The following is a 14222-nucleotide window of genomic DNA, read 5'->3' as shown; positions in this document are numbered from 1 at the left end:
GATAGAAATCGATGCTTTGAAGGCATTGCTGTTCTTGATTTTGAACATGTTCGTGAATATTTGAAGTACCTTGACCTTGGGTCTCCTGAAATTGGGTATTTGTTGAAGCAAGGTTAACATCATGGATCTTGTCTATTTTTCTTTCTCTTTTTCTGGCTCCTTGTATTTTTGGTTGTAGTCCATAATGCGTTGGGTTACTGCTTAGTCTGATGTTGTCGATTTGTTGATGATCGTCGCTTTCATCGTCTGTTGATTGTAGATAATTACTGTCGTAGTCTGTTGTCTGTTGATTTCTTCTGTGTAAAGGCGTGATTTTATTTGATGATTGTTTCCTGTTAAAAGGATGTAAGTTTCGTTGTCTTGATTGTTGCTGATGTGGCTGTGTTTTCTTTTGTGTTTTCCGTTGGTCTCGGATATTAGTGTCAAATGTCTGATATGAACTGCAATCAGATTCGGTACTTACATCTGATTGGTGTATTTTTTGTTTCCTTTTAGCGTGTTCATTGGATTTGGGTTTGTCGTTTGATGTAGTGGTACCAACATCGCGTCTTATGGTGATTGGTCCGATGTTTTGCTCTTTGTAGTTAACTTTAATTGCTTCTCGGGATTTTGTCAAGTCCTCACCGCCATTGCTTTTTCTTTGCTCTGCTGTTATGTGATGGTCACCATTATTGAGTGGAAAACTGGCTATCATCCTTGACGAAGTGCATTCTGTGTTTGAGTCATCATTCGGCTGTAATGTTTTCTCGCGGACTTGTGTGAAGTTGGTTTTTGGATCGGTGCGTCTCTGTTTTTGACTGTACCCAAAATTTCTCAGAGGAAACTCAATGTAAGAATTCGGGTTACACTGGTTGTTACTTTCTCTGTTGTCGGAGTCCCCTCCTTCCAATGACGTTGTATCTGAATGGGTAGCGCTCATTATCAATTGGTTACTTTGTTTTCTGTCATCGTCATATTTCTGTCCATGTTGGGGATTTCTGCTGCTTTGTTGTTTTTGTTTTTCTGAATCTGAAAGTGTAGGTACTTTATCTGTTCTGTTCTCTGCTTTTGATCTGCCCCTCAAATTGTACGTTTTTTGTCTTTTGTAGAAGGGTTTAAGAGTTGTTGAGGGTTCGTCATTTTGGGTGTTAGTTTGATGTGGTTGTGCTCTTCTTTGCTGCTCTGGCAAATGGCTATCGGAGTCTGTAGTAATTTCTTTTGAATGGTCTTTGCCATATTTTTTCCATTTCAAGATAACTAGACTTCGTTCTGCTGATCTCTCCATTATTTCCTTCAATTCGTTTTGTGTGAGGTTGAATTTAAAAAGGTCGTCACAGAGTTTGTCTAGTTGCAGCTTTTGTTGAGAAAGAGACTCATAGGACAAATTGATGCCCTCTAAATTCTCCTCTTGAATCATTGCCTCAAGATAGTCGACATTGACTGCCCATTCTGCTTCTCTCCTCTGCAGCTGTTGTTGTATAGCCTTTTTCTTATTATTGGCGCCAGGCATATTGATACAGGTGCTTTTTGCAAGAGTTTTGAACTTTGTTCTTGTTTGATCTATCAGTTTGTCAGTTTTAGTTTTTATTAAGTTTTTGTAACAGCTGAATGAAACAAGTATTATCAAAAGCAACTTCAAAGGACACGCGTAAGAGTATTCAGTTTGTTTGCTGCATTAAAACAGCCGCTCTAGACGCTTTTTTCTTGTTGTCCTGTTAATGTTTTGAGGGTGTTACTGCTCTGTGGGAGGACGATATGACTGCTTTTATACGTAAGCTACAGATTTAAGTGTTTTACCTTTTCGATACAAAACTCCTTTGTTCTGAAATTTGAAAGAAAAAGCAATCAGACCTGTTTTGTTTTTAATGAAGTGAAGTGTGTTGTGGTCTGATTTTTCTTTTAACCTAAACTTTGTTGGGCCTGTTGAACTTTGCAGATTGTCAGAGAACGTCAATTTTTTTTTACTGAAGAATAATATCAAAATGTGTTTGTTATCGCCTTTGATGCTAAACGTTATTCCTTGACGTTTAAATCTTTTCTGCAACGAACAACCTAAATCCGAAGTTTTTTTTTTAACGTGCCCTCTGAGGTAGAAAGCGTTTGACTGTAATTGCTGTGTTCTTTCTTGCTTTACATTCTTTTTGAATCAAAAAATCGGAAACTTGATGATAATTAACTACGATAAAAACAAATTGTGGGTGTTCTTCTATTTTTTTTTAATGTGTGTGTATGTGTATGAACACTATCTACTCCAGAGTTGAAAGCAATGTACAAGCTTCCTGAGAACTAAAAAACGTTATTGAACGCTAATCTCATCGAGGAATATGGAATATTTTGTTGCAAATCGAAAAAGTGCAAAGCTTGTTTTTGTTTTTTTTTAAACAGGAGTGTGGACAAAGTTTTCTTATATTAGATAACAGGTATATAAATATGATATTAGTATATAAATATGATATTAGTAGTTATTTTATAGGTATATAATTATATAAATGTTACTTCGGATGAAGACCCTTTGATTTTTTTTTGTTAACTTTGTTCTTCGTTAGAATTTGAAAATGAAATTAGAACTATTTGGTTGCTGAGAGACAATCTTCTGTAGACGTCATTTCTTGTTACACATTTTTGTACTTATCTATTCCTTTCTTTCTTCTTTTTTTTCAACTCTCTATCTTCTTTATTCTGGTTCTTCGTTATTGTCGCGAAGTTTCTAAAAGGTTCTAAAATACAGCACACATTTTGAGTTATAGGAACAATGGAAATGGTATTGAGAAAATTTTTTAAAGTACTCCCTGATTTTGTTAACTTTTTTTTGTTTCAGTTTCAGAATTTTGGTTGCTTTCAATGTGTTTGTCGTTAAAAAAGGTCACCAATTACTACTTATTAACAAGAGATTTCCAGATTACAATGAATTGCTAGGTTGCACACGTGGGTAAAACATAAAACCCGCAAATTTTACAAATCAAAACAAATCAGAAGTCATCAATCAATCAAAACAAATTAAGGAAATCAAGCTTGTGCTTGAACATATATACATTATATAATATATATATATATATATATATATATATATATACATATATATATATATATATATATATATATGTAAATATATATATATATATATATATATATATATATGCATATAAATATAAATATATATACATATATATATATATATATATATATATATATATATATATATATATATATATATATATATATATATATAATATATATATGTATATATATAGATATATATATATATACATATATATATATATATATATATGTATATATATATATATGTATATATATATTTATATATAATATATATATATATATATATATAATATATATATATATATATATATATGTATATATATATATATATATACACATATATATAATATATATATATATAATATTATATATATGTATATATATATATATATATATATATATATATATATATACTATACTTTATATATACTATATATACTATATTTATATATATATATATGCTTGAAATAAAACAACAGTTTTTTCGCAAATAATCAATTTCGTCAATCGTGCTGTATGATTTTGAAAGTGTTTTTACCGTGTGTTTTTTATGTAATTGAAATTCACTAAATTTAAGTGTATGTAACTGAAGCCTAACAATTTAAAATTCACAATTTATTTGCACAAATTAGCTACGTATTTCGATAATTGAACCAAAACAACATAAGAAATTGAAATACTTCTTGAGTATGTGTTTTTTAAACAAAGAATTTTTTTGCAATCTCAGAAGACCATTATATGCAGAAGTTTCTAATTAAAACTCTCAATTATATTTAAAATTGTCAGCCTCATAGACTGGTTATTTTGCAAAAAAGTATTTAGCTCAATAACTGCACAGAAATGGTTCATAATTTTCTGCCAAATAAGAAAACGATAGCAAGGTTCAAGAGTTCAAATTTTGTTTATTTGTCTAAATAATTTTTGTTTAAATAATTTTTGTCTCCATTTAGAAAATTGCGTCACGCTAATAAACCATAAAAACAAACAATAGCTCATCAGAGGGCCAAAATTAGCTGCCATTAGTTCGAGTAAGAGACAGGACAAACAACAAAGTGAATTCTAACGAAAACATTACTTACGTCTAAAACCCAATGTTTATCTTTTTTAAAAAAAACTTAAGAAAAAGTCAAAACAGCATAAAAAACTCTACCAATTGACCTGCTTTTAGTCCAAAAAATTTGGGACCTGATATTTAAGAACAATTAATATTCAAACAGAAAACAAAAAGAGCAAATTTAGAAAAAACGTTTATTTAAATTTAAAAAACGAAGTCATAAAAGTTGTCTATCTACTGAAATTATTCAGTAACTTCATCCAAACCCCAATACAAAACCATTGAGATCTGTAATAAGTCATAAGAGTACAAAAAAGACCAAATACATGCAGAATAAAAAAAAATTCAATTTTGCAAGGAAACGTTGTCGATCCCTATAAAACTACAATATATTCATTAAAATTGCTGAATATAATCAACTGCGCCTTTTTTCAACGCCAATAATTTGATATTCGACCTGTTATTAATGTGCCATTGTTGATATGATCAAACAATGCAAAACAAAGGAATCTAAAAGAGGAAAAATTGCGAAAGATAACAAAAATTATGGAAACTCTTAGCATCAACAGCAAAATCTATTACATAAATAATAGAGAGCCTTTGAAACAAAGTTATAACTCATCTTAAAACGAATGCTAACTCTTTCTTTATAGACACTGAGTTGAAAAATTTAAAACAATAAATCATAACATCCATACGCTATCAAATAATTCTTACTGCTTAAGAAGCTAATTGACCTTGTCCTTAGCGAGTCTGTGACAAAAATACTACAAAGAAAAAACGAATAGAGGAGAACTGAAAATTTTACAAACGGTTTTGCACAAACGGTGTTCAGCATAAGCGTTCTCCTTATATATTATTACGTCTGTTCATTAGTCATCATTTGCATATAAACTTTACTTGTCATTATAGGGTTTGGATTTGAAATCTGATTCTACGGAAATGAAAAAAATACAAATGAAAACCTCTTTTAGACGATATGTAGCTCTCCATTACAATTTGAACAGTTTTTAAATAAGAAATCCACTACTTGACCGAAAATCGAAAACTACTAGACTACTACCGAAAAACAATTTCAAGTATGTATCAACTGAAAGCGTTCGATAGTTTCTTTAGTAACCCTATGAATAGTGAATTAGAAATAGATTTTCGTATATTATACTTAGTCATAAAAGTTCAAAGAGAACATCAAATGCTGGCATTACTAAAAACTTCTTAAAAGTATACAAAAATCGTTTATGGGAGCCATAAAAACCATGAATTTTTTATTGGATGGAACCCTTTTGTTTCACTAGACATTTTCTTTTGTAAAAATGGCGTTATAGTTTTGGCAAAGAAATTGTTAATATATAAAACAATGATGCATTTTTTAGAATTATTAATATAAAGGACCCCTAAAATGTTATTTGCAGAAGACTTTCTCTGTAATCGGAGGTAAAGCTAGCCCTTCTCCGAGGAACTAAATATTTTGTTAGCGGTTTTCATTATGCACTACCGATCAAACTGGACAATGCGGGCCAATTAATCACATTTGATGAAAAAATGGAAATCCGGAATTCCCAAAAATTTAGCCAAAAAGTATTTGACTTGTTAAAGTATTATTTAACTATTCTATCATAGTTTTTGCAAGTATTAATCAAAAACTAAACGAATTTTAGGAAAAAATGTGAAAAAAATCAACGGAAGTTAGGCTAACTTTCACAAAATTTAAACCTCCGTAACTCCTCGGAAAAAAATCCTAAAAATCTATGATTTGAAATTCTACGCTTGAAAAGCTTACTAATGATGCAACTCACAACCCTTTACAATGAAAATATGGATCGGCGAAATTCGATAGTTCCTCCCCCATTAAAGTGGACCGGAACAATAAAGCAACTTCTTATAATTGCGCAGACAAAAGCTCGGCTTGAGTAAATCGCTCTATGACAAACAATTTTAAATAACTGATTTAAATATAAATAAAGTAACTCTAGTCAAATATGTTTGAAATCAGTAAATGTTTTAGCATTGGCATTATTAAGCAATTGCTCAGAGAATTAGAAGGCATATTAATTGAAAAGTGCTCAATTTTTTTTTGAAAACTATACAACTGAATCCGCATTGCTAGCATGTTGTCAATTAGACGGTAATGGATCTGAAGACCCTGAAGATGCACAAATTTCTTTACAATTCGTACATAATCTAATTTTCTGCAAAATGGACGACCTTATCAGAGGTCACAGTCTCGATCGTGATCTTATATTAGGTGTCGCGCACCTGTGTCGCAATTACCCCCTGATTACCCCCCAAACTGATCTTAGAGTAGGGGTAATTGTCTATGGGGGTAAAATTATAAAAGAACAGGGGGATAATGGGGGTACTGGGGCGAATTTTTAGATCTTTACTCCCCAAAAATTACCCCCCCCCAAAGAGTTGTAAGATTCGGAGGGTAATTTTAGGGGGTAAAACAATGTAAGATTAAGGAGGTAATGGGGGTAATGGGGGGATAACGGAGGGAGGATTTTTTAGATTTTTGCACCACAAAAATACCCCCAAAAAGATGTAAGACGAGGGGGTAATATTAAGGGGGTAAAACGAGGTACAATTAGTGTGGTAATGGGGGTAATGTGGGTGAGGGGGGAGTTTTTAGATTTTACCCCATAAGTTAACCCCCAATAAGATGTAAGATTAGGGGGTAATTTTAGGGGTTAAAACGATGTAAGATTAGGGGGTAATGGATTGAATGGGGAAATTTTTAGACTTTACCCCCCCCCCCCCCTCCTGCGTTTTTAGTCTCCTGCGTTTTTAAGTACAGTCTCTGATCAGTGGTCACTTCGGTCTCAAAAGTCTGATCAGAGTTCAGTTCGCTCTGAAAGGTCTGATCATAGTCTGTTTATTGTCCGGACAATGGTCGGAATTTGAGTTTGATCATAAACGCACTATAGTCTGGACCATAGTCTGGGTACCGTCTGATCAGAAGTTGTCTTGGTCTGGAAAAAAAGATCAGAAGTGATTTTGTCTGGAAAGTCTGATCAGATGTCATGTTGGCCTGGAAAGTCTGATCAGAGGTCGTTTCAGTCTGGATAGTCTGATCACAGCTCAATTTGAGCCTAGACCTGAACATGGGCAGGGTTTTTTCCGTTCGTGCTCCCAGTTTATTGGGTGCATATTATTTGCACCCCAGATGCCCGTGTCATAGTTTTACAAAAAGATTTCTTATGTAAGCAGGGTCGACCATTCAACGAAAAAAAATGCACGAAAAGCGGTGAATGCGGAAAATTTTGTAAGATAAGCGGTAAATGCGGCAAAACTGCATACATCAGGCGTTGAATTCGGTGAAAAAAGTTTACCAACTGGTAGCGGTGAAAATACATAATTTCACCACTGAATTTAGCGGTGAAATTACGTAATTTCACCGCTTTGAACAGTGTCCAAATTATCTGAGATAAGCAGTGAATGCGGTAAAATTACCTAAATTCACCGCTCAGTAAAAAGTGTCAAGATGTATGATTTTGGGGTAATTTTAAGGGAGTAAAACGATGTGAAGTTAGGGGGGTAATGGGGTGTAAGGGGGGAATTTTTGTCCCCCAAAAGCAAGCCACAAAAAGATGTAATTTTAGGGGTTAATTTTAGAGGGCAGTTTTATAAAATTTGTTCATACAAGGGCAACTTGTCTTTTTTAACGTTTTCCCTTGGTCATTCACTTATTGGTTTATTTATTAGATAAAATGTGCACGAAATGGGGTGTATATAGTTTCGTCAAAGACAACAAGAATCAATCACGAGAACCTGACGAAATATCACTTGAAGAAATTCACTATGATCTGAACAGAGGAGGAGGTCTAGACAGTCGTCAGGTCACAGCTTTAAATTTTAACGGTCATCTGACCAGCGACAAATCTTATGAAATAGATATAAGAAGTAATAAATCATCAATTGTTGTTCAAAACAAAAGTGGAGCGATTTGCTACTTTAAACAATGGCTGTGTCTTAGTTAACCTGATTCTGGAACAATCTGATCAAAACCATATCTGAAGAAGTCGAGTCTGACCAGGGGTGCCTTGAGTCTTGAAACAAACTGGGTAATAACTGAATTTTAAGCAATCGTTTTGTCAATTTTTCCTGATTATCAGACATATCAGTATAATACTACTGCAAGAAATGCATGTTTTACAGTAACCTACCCCTCTTTTGACAAATCTGATTGAAGAAGGTTAATTTTTTGTGTTCTAGCATCCAGTCCCGGATAGTACCCGTGCTCGTTGAACACTGGGAACGTACCGACAGGAGCCTCTGTCATTTTCACATCGTCCAGATCTGCCACATCTTTGGGTTCAAGCCTCGGCTTTATTTCAGTGCCCATGAAGTTCTGAGAATCAGTCAGTCGAACTCTTTGTGTCCATTTTAAATAAAATACTGTTTTTTTTCTAACATTTTGTTTTATTACCCGTGTCCTGACAAAACATTCCCAGACAAAACAGTCCCAGACAAAACAGTCCCAAGAAAACAGACAAAACAGTCCCAAAAACATATTCCCAAATGAAATATTGAAACAATTGTAAGTATATTCTACAAAAAAATAACAAATATAATCTATGAGTTAAGCTTCTGAATGCACTGTTTTTAATTAATATGAATTTGGACTAAACCAAACACTTGTTTCAAAATGCATTATTTGGCAAAAACTATGTTGTAACGAGCTTAATTTTTGATCAAAGAAATACAATCATATATCATATGGGGGTTTCTTTGTTGAGTATTGAGTTAATTGTTTTGTTAATTTCAATTAAGGGGTTTCTTTGTTAATTGATGTGCATATGTTTGACTCTGCATTTAGTTGGGACTATTTTGTCTGGGACTGTTTTGTCTGTTTTGTCGGGACTATTTTGTCTGAGACTTTTTTGGCTGCGAATATTTTGCTAATCGGGACTGTTTTGTCCGGAAATGTTTTGTCTGGGACTGTTTTGTCTGTTAATCATTATTACCACATAAATTGACAATTCATTGGTTTAAAGACTACTAAAATTGGGCCAAATGCAGGCCTGTAAAACAGAAGCATCGACACTCACGTGAGTTTTAGTTAAGGCAAAAGATGAAAAATCATTCAACAAAATTATAAGTTATCGTGCACATCATTGGTTCTTTGTAGCAAAAGTCAAATTAAGCCAGCTTTTTTATTCACTGAAGCGTTGAAGATTTATTTTGTCTCTAAAACGTTTTTGAAAATTTTCGAAAATTCTACAAATTACTGTTTCTCAGAAATTGTTATCTTCATTGTTTTTTGCCGACAAGAAGAAGAGTTTTTTTTGTGTTTTTTTTTCATTTTTAAGTTGTTTATTTTAAGAACTGGCAATTTTTGCTACTAAAAGCTGGCACTTTTGTCTTTTTTGTCAATTTTGCAATTCGCATATGATAATTACGCAACTACAATTTTTGTAATGAAAACATACGGATATTTTTGAAAAGTATGTCATTTTGAACGCTTAAAAAATTCAGATGTTTAGAATTCGGAACGGTATTTTAACCAATATAAATGAAAACTCACGAGGTAGCCGCAGAGAATTTTGAGCCAACAACTAAACTAGGTAATTCTTAGTGCAAATCGGGTATCGTTGGACGACTTTGACGAAACTTTTGAATGCAAGAGACGAAAGAACGGAAGATTTTGAATGAAAGATTTTGACAAAGAGTTCGACAATTTTGAAGAGATTTTTAAATGGAGTTTGTTTTGCAGACTTAAATGATGTGGCGTTATTGCTTGGATCTGAAAACGTATAACACTGCTGCTTGAAACCGTGTAGCTTACGCTATTTTTTTTAAAAAAGTTTATTTTCACATGAAAAGGAATTTTTTTTACCAGACGAGAAAAATTATTTTTACGTACAAAAGACAAAGGAAGGACGGTTTCTTACGTGGAAGGAAAAAACAAAAACCAAACAGACGGTGCATTGCATGGGTTTTGAAATTTCCAAAAACAAGATTTTTCGAAACGAAAAGGGACAATCCTGTACACGGGTTGTTATAAGATTCCACAAAAACTCCGAAATAACTTCTGGTTTGTTGATAACGTAACAGTTGGCCTTTAAAGAGTTGCTCAGAACTCTTTCTTTTGCAACTTAATTAAGCTAGATGATACTTGTCTTGAGCTCTTAGAGATTTTTATTATGTCTAAATTTATTTTGCAGGGCTTTTTTCAATAGAATTAGCGTTAACTTGTAAGATTACATTTATCAAAAGTTTGCAACTGTCTGAGAAAAACAGTTTTTGCACAGCAACTTTTAAATCATACTGCCTCTCTCTAACTGTTGCAACACGATTTTTCACACTTTGTCGTGTTACGGCTGATGCCTCAAGCGTCCTTTTTTTTACCATATTTTTGTTACATTGTTAATACAAACCTACTTGTGGTTCTATCAAAAATGAATTTCGGAGAACCTTGCATATTTTTTTGGTGCAACAATCTTAAAATCCTAAAATGGAAAGTTTTTTAATTGTTGAAATAAAAAAAACCCATTTGAGTATATAGTTCCTCTTCACAAGTGGGTCGGAACAATTATCAGAACAATTGCAAAAATGAAATTTCTCTCTCTTTCTCTATCTTACCTCACTCTCTCTTTATCTTTTTTCAAACAATATCTAGCAGACCCAAATTACGTGTATTTAAGTTTAAAGTTGAGCGTAAATAATATTGAGTGGCTTCAGCGGGAAAACAAAACAGTGGAAAAAAATTTAATAAAGTAATTTTTGAAGAAAAGCGTATTCAAAATGTTCTTCTGGCACTTTTTGGCTGGGTTTGAACCACGAACAAAAATATTGAAAAGCGTGCAGAAAAATTTTTGAGATATGGTCATGATCTGAAAAACACTCGAAGACATTTTTTGTATGAAAAAACTTATCATAAACAACAGCAAATCCTTTTTAGCCATATTGTGATACTAGCAATTTACATTCGTCTACTGCTTTGCACGTCTGTTAGAGAATATTGCATTTTTTTAAAAAGGCACGCATTTTGATACTAGGTGCGAATAACGCACTGGTATGTCAATAGAGGAAAATACTTGAAAAATCAGAGACCAAGCAACAAGCTCTGATTGAGTCCCAAACTCTCCTGAAGTCTTTTTCTTGCTGGCTTCAATGTCATATTATCCTTAACTTCTTGCGTCTGCATTCTCGCTTTCACATATTTGGCATCCTGACCTTTCAACCTCAGGTTCCTCTCCTTCCGATTGTCATATGATGCGGGTCCTTCATTCGGGAAATACCTCACTCCTTTCTCGTCCAGCTCTCGATTTTCACTGTCTTTCCCATATTTTTGACGCAACGTGCAATCGTAGGGCTGTTCTTCTGGGCTAGAGTGTGTTCCAGGATTCACATTTTACAGATTTCTTTCTGTGATTATGCATACGCTTTGCTCATTCGTCCTGGTGTAAGAACCCAATTTTATTTATCTATGGTTAGTTCTCATAGGTGAGTTCCGATCGGGCGAGTTCTGATCACGCCTTTCCCATCATAGCTCCCTCCCCATTTGTATTTTATAACCCCCATCAAGGAATATTTCTGGTATCTGAGAAAGAAGGCTGTGCTTCATAGGACCGCAAAGCTAAAAGGAGAGATATCCTTCTGTTTATAACTGGAAGAAGTCTAGTTAAGCTTATATTCATTTAATTTTTCTCCTTAACTAGAATTTGGACCTTCTAACGTCTACTACAACATAAAAATTTTTTTTATAATGGTACGCATTTTTCTAATAGGTGACCCTGTTTTGCGTTACAAATAAAAAATGAACCCCCTTATCTGGAAAAAGTGAACCACTATTTTGTCACAAATATGCTCTAAAGAGTAACCGAGTTTCATCCCAAGCCAAATTGCAGACTAAAGCACCCAATAAGAGGGGAGTGCTGTTCATAAAGAAGATCACCCAATGAGCAGCGGTATTTTTCTTAGCGAATATCATAACCCGGATTGATCGTTATTGGGAACCATATCAAAGAACCATATATGGTTCCGTACAGTCCAAACAAAAATTTCCTTTATTATCTTGCTATGGCTGCCAAAACTTCCATATACGATTCTTATATAGTATCCAAGAATCCGGCATGCATATTTGTGCGTACTTTCAACACCCACACATCTTTTTATACCTTAGACTCAATTTTAAACGATTTACACATTTTATGGCATATTAATACCATATATGGCTCTAACTTGATTCTTATATGGACCATATATGGTTCTTATACGGCCCATACATGGTTCTTAAACGTTTCTTACATGGTTCATACATTATTTTTTTATGACTTCTATAATGAGTGTTTAACCTCACCCAATGAGAAAGGAGCACAAACAGTTTCAACGCAAACCAGTTTCAATCAGACTTTGGATCTATTCTGATTTGCCCCCCCCCCAGCTAAGTGGGCTTATATCTTTTACAACCCCCCAGGCAAACGCGTTATTTTTTACAAGGTAACGTGTTATATAACAACACTGAGGGGCGTAAAAAACACGGGGAGGCAAAACAGAATAGATCCGATAACTTTTTGATATATGGAGAAGACAAAGCAGATGAGACAGATTAAAATAGATGAAAACAATGTTCATTTATTTGCAGCTGGTCTCTTTGTTTGTGTGAAATAATTAATTGCTGACCATGATTTGATGCTTTCTGAACCAAAAATCAATTCGTGGTCTCTTTGTTCGTGTGAAAAAAAATTGATTATTGATCATGATTCGATGCATTCTGAACCAAAAATCAATTCGTGGTCTCTTTGTTCGTGTGAAAAAAATTGATTATTAATCATGATTCGATGCATTCTGAACCAAAAATCAATTCGTGGTCTCTTTGTTCGTGTGAAAGAAGTTGATTATTGATCATAATTCGATGCTTTCTGAACCAAAAATCAATTCATGGTCTCTTTGTTCGTGTGAAAAAAATTGATTGTTGACCATGATTCGATGCTTTCTGAACCAAAAGTCAATTCTAAACCAAAAAACAACAATTTTGAAACTAATTATGCGAAAATTATTTTCCCGTATAATAGCCCCCTCTCACAAAACATTAAGCCACCATAATGAAATATATACTCTTATGGGAGCATACGCCCAAGCCTACTAAGCTAAATCCACAATAGAAAAAAATCAAAAACTATATAAAGAAGACACAAAATCTGAGAACTTTAGGTGATCAACTTTCCCGGAAACCTAATAAGCGATAATTTTTTGGGATTCATTCTGTTTTCGCCCCCAGTTTAGTGGGCATATGACTTTTAAGGCAACCAGGCACACTTGCTATTTTTTACATAGAAACGTGCTATATAACATATATAGATTGTAATTGGGCTCAAAATCTCATAGTGTGGGGAGGTGGAAGAATAGGTCCGTGTTTCTGCATTGTAAATGATCCGGAGCAGCAAAATTTCTTAAAGACTAGTAGCAAAATTTTTTCTCGTAATTATAATACTTGAATGACGTCTCTTAACTTTCAAAAAATTAACAATTGCAACAGTTAATGGGGGCTTTCTTATCGAATTTGACAAACGGTATATTTTTGAGTAGTTTTAATTGTTTTCAGACAGAAAATTTGAGAAAATAAATCTAGTTTTGCCGAAAACGTTTCGTCGGTGCGCAAAAAAGTGTCCAAAAAATATTCGAAAAGAGCGTCTGAAAAATCTGACAGCCATGCAAACTTACAAAGACCAGAAAGAAACAACCGTACAAAAATGTAGACCCGAAGAGACAAAAAAGAGTTGTGAGTCTGCAGACATGTTTTGATAACAGTCCACCATGAATTGAAACAAACCTACTCATATCCGCCGTGTGTTAGAATTCATAGCCGTAAGCATACGAGGTTGTCGCACTATAGGCATAACAGTAATAGTTTTATTCAATCAATAATTCAAAATACTCTGCCCCGAGAGTTTCAAGAACTTTAATCCAGTTTAAAAAAAGTGAATCCTGCTCTTCCTTAAATTCTGTGCTCTGGGGTTGCGTGGAGCCAGGTAACCTGTTTCGTTAACTTTTGTGTTCCCACCGACGAAGTTTAAGTAAGAGAATCGATCCATATTGGTTGATATTTCTTGGTTAAAACTTGGTTTCTGCTTCTATTTCTATATCGTGCTACGGAAGTCGAATATTTTACCACTTGTACCTACCC

At 33.6% G+C, this 14222-nt stretch overlaps 1 protein-coding gene across 2 annotated transcripts in view; it reads right to left on the bottom strand.

Moving 5' to 3' along the window:
- The window catches only part of LOC142345334 (uncharacterized), a 33026-nt gene that overhangs the window by 18121 nt on the left and 683 nt on the right, over nt 1-14222 (bottom strand). For both annotated transcript variants that reach the window (XM_075397335.1, XM_075397334.1), the window contains exons 2-4: nt 14035-14185; nt 11185-11423; nt 8257-8445 (exon numbers count right to left, since the gene is read on the bottom strand). In XM_075397335.1, coding sequence (XP_075253450.1) covers nt 8257-8445; nt 11185-11423; nt 14035-14130 — 524 coding nt within the window. In that variant the 5' untranslated portion in view covers nt 14131-14185. The remainder of the gene's footprint in view (nt 1-8256; nt 8446-11184; nt 11424-14034; nt 14186-14222) is intronic.

This window comes from Convolutriloba macropyga, chromosome 9 (assembly GCF_964194025.1).
Source record: "Convolutriloba macropyga chromosome 9, txConMacr16.3, whole genome shotgun sequence".
NCBI classification, from domain to species: Eukaryota; Metazoa; Xenacoelomorpha; order Acoela; family Convolutidae; genus Convolutriloba; species Convolutriloba macropyga.
Note: the sequence above shows the minus strand (reverse complement) of the source record. Positions and strands in the feature narration are given on the sequence as shown.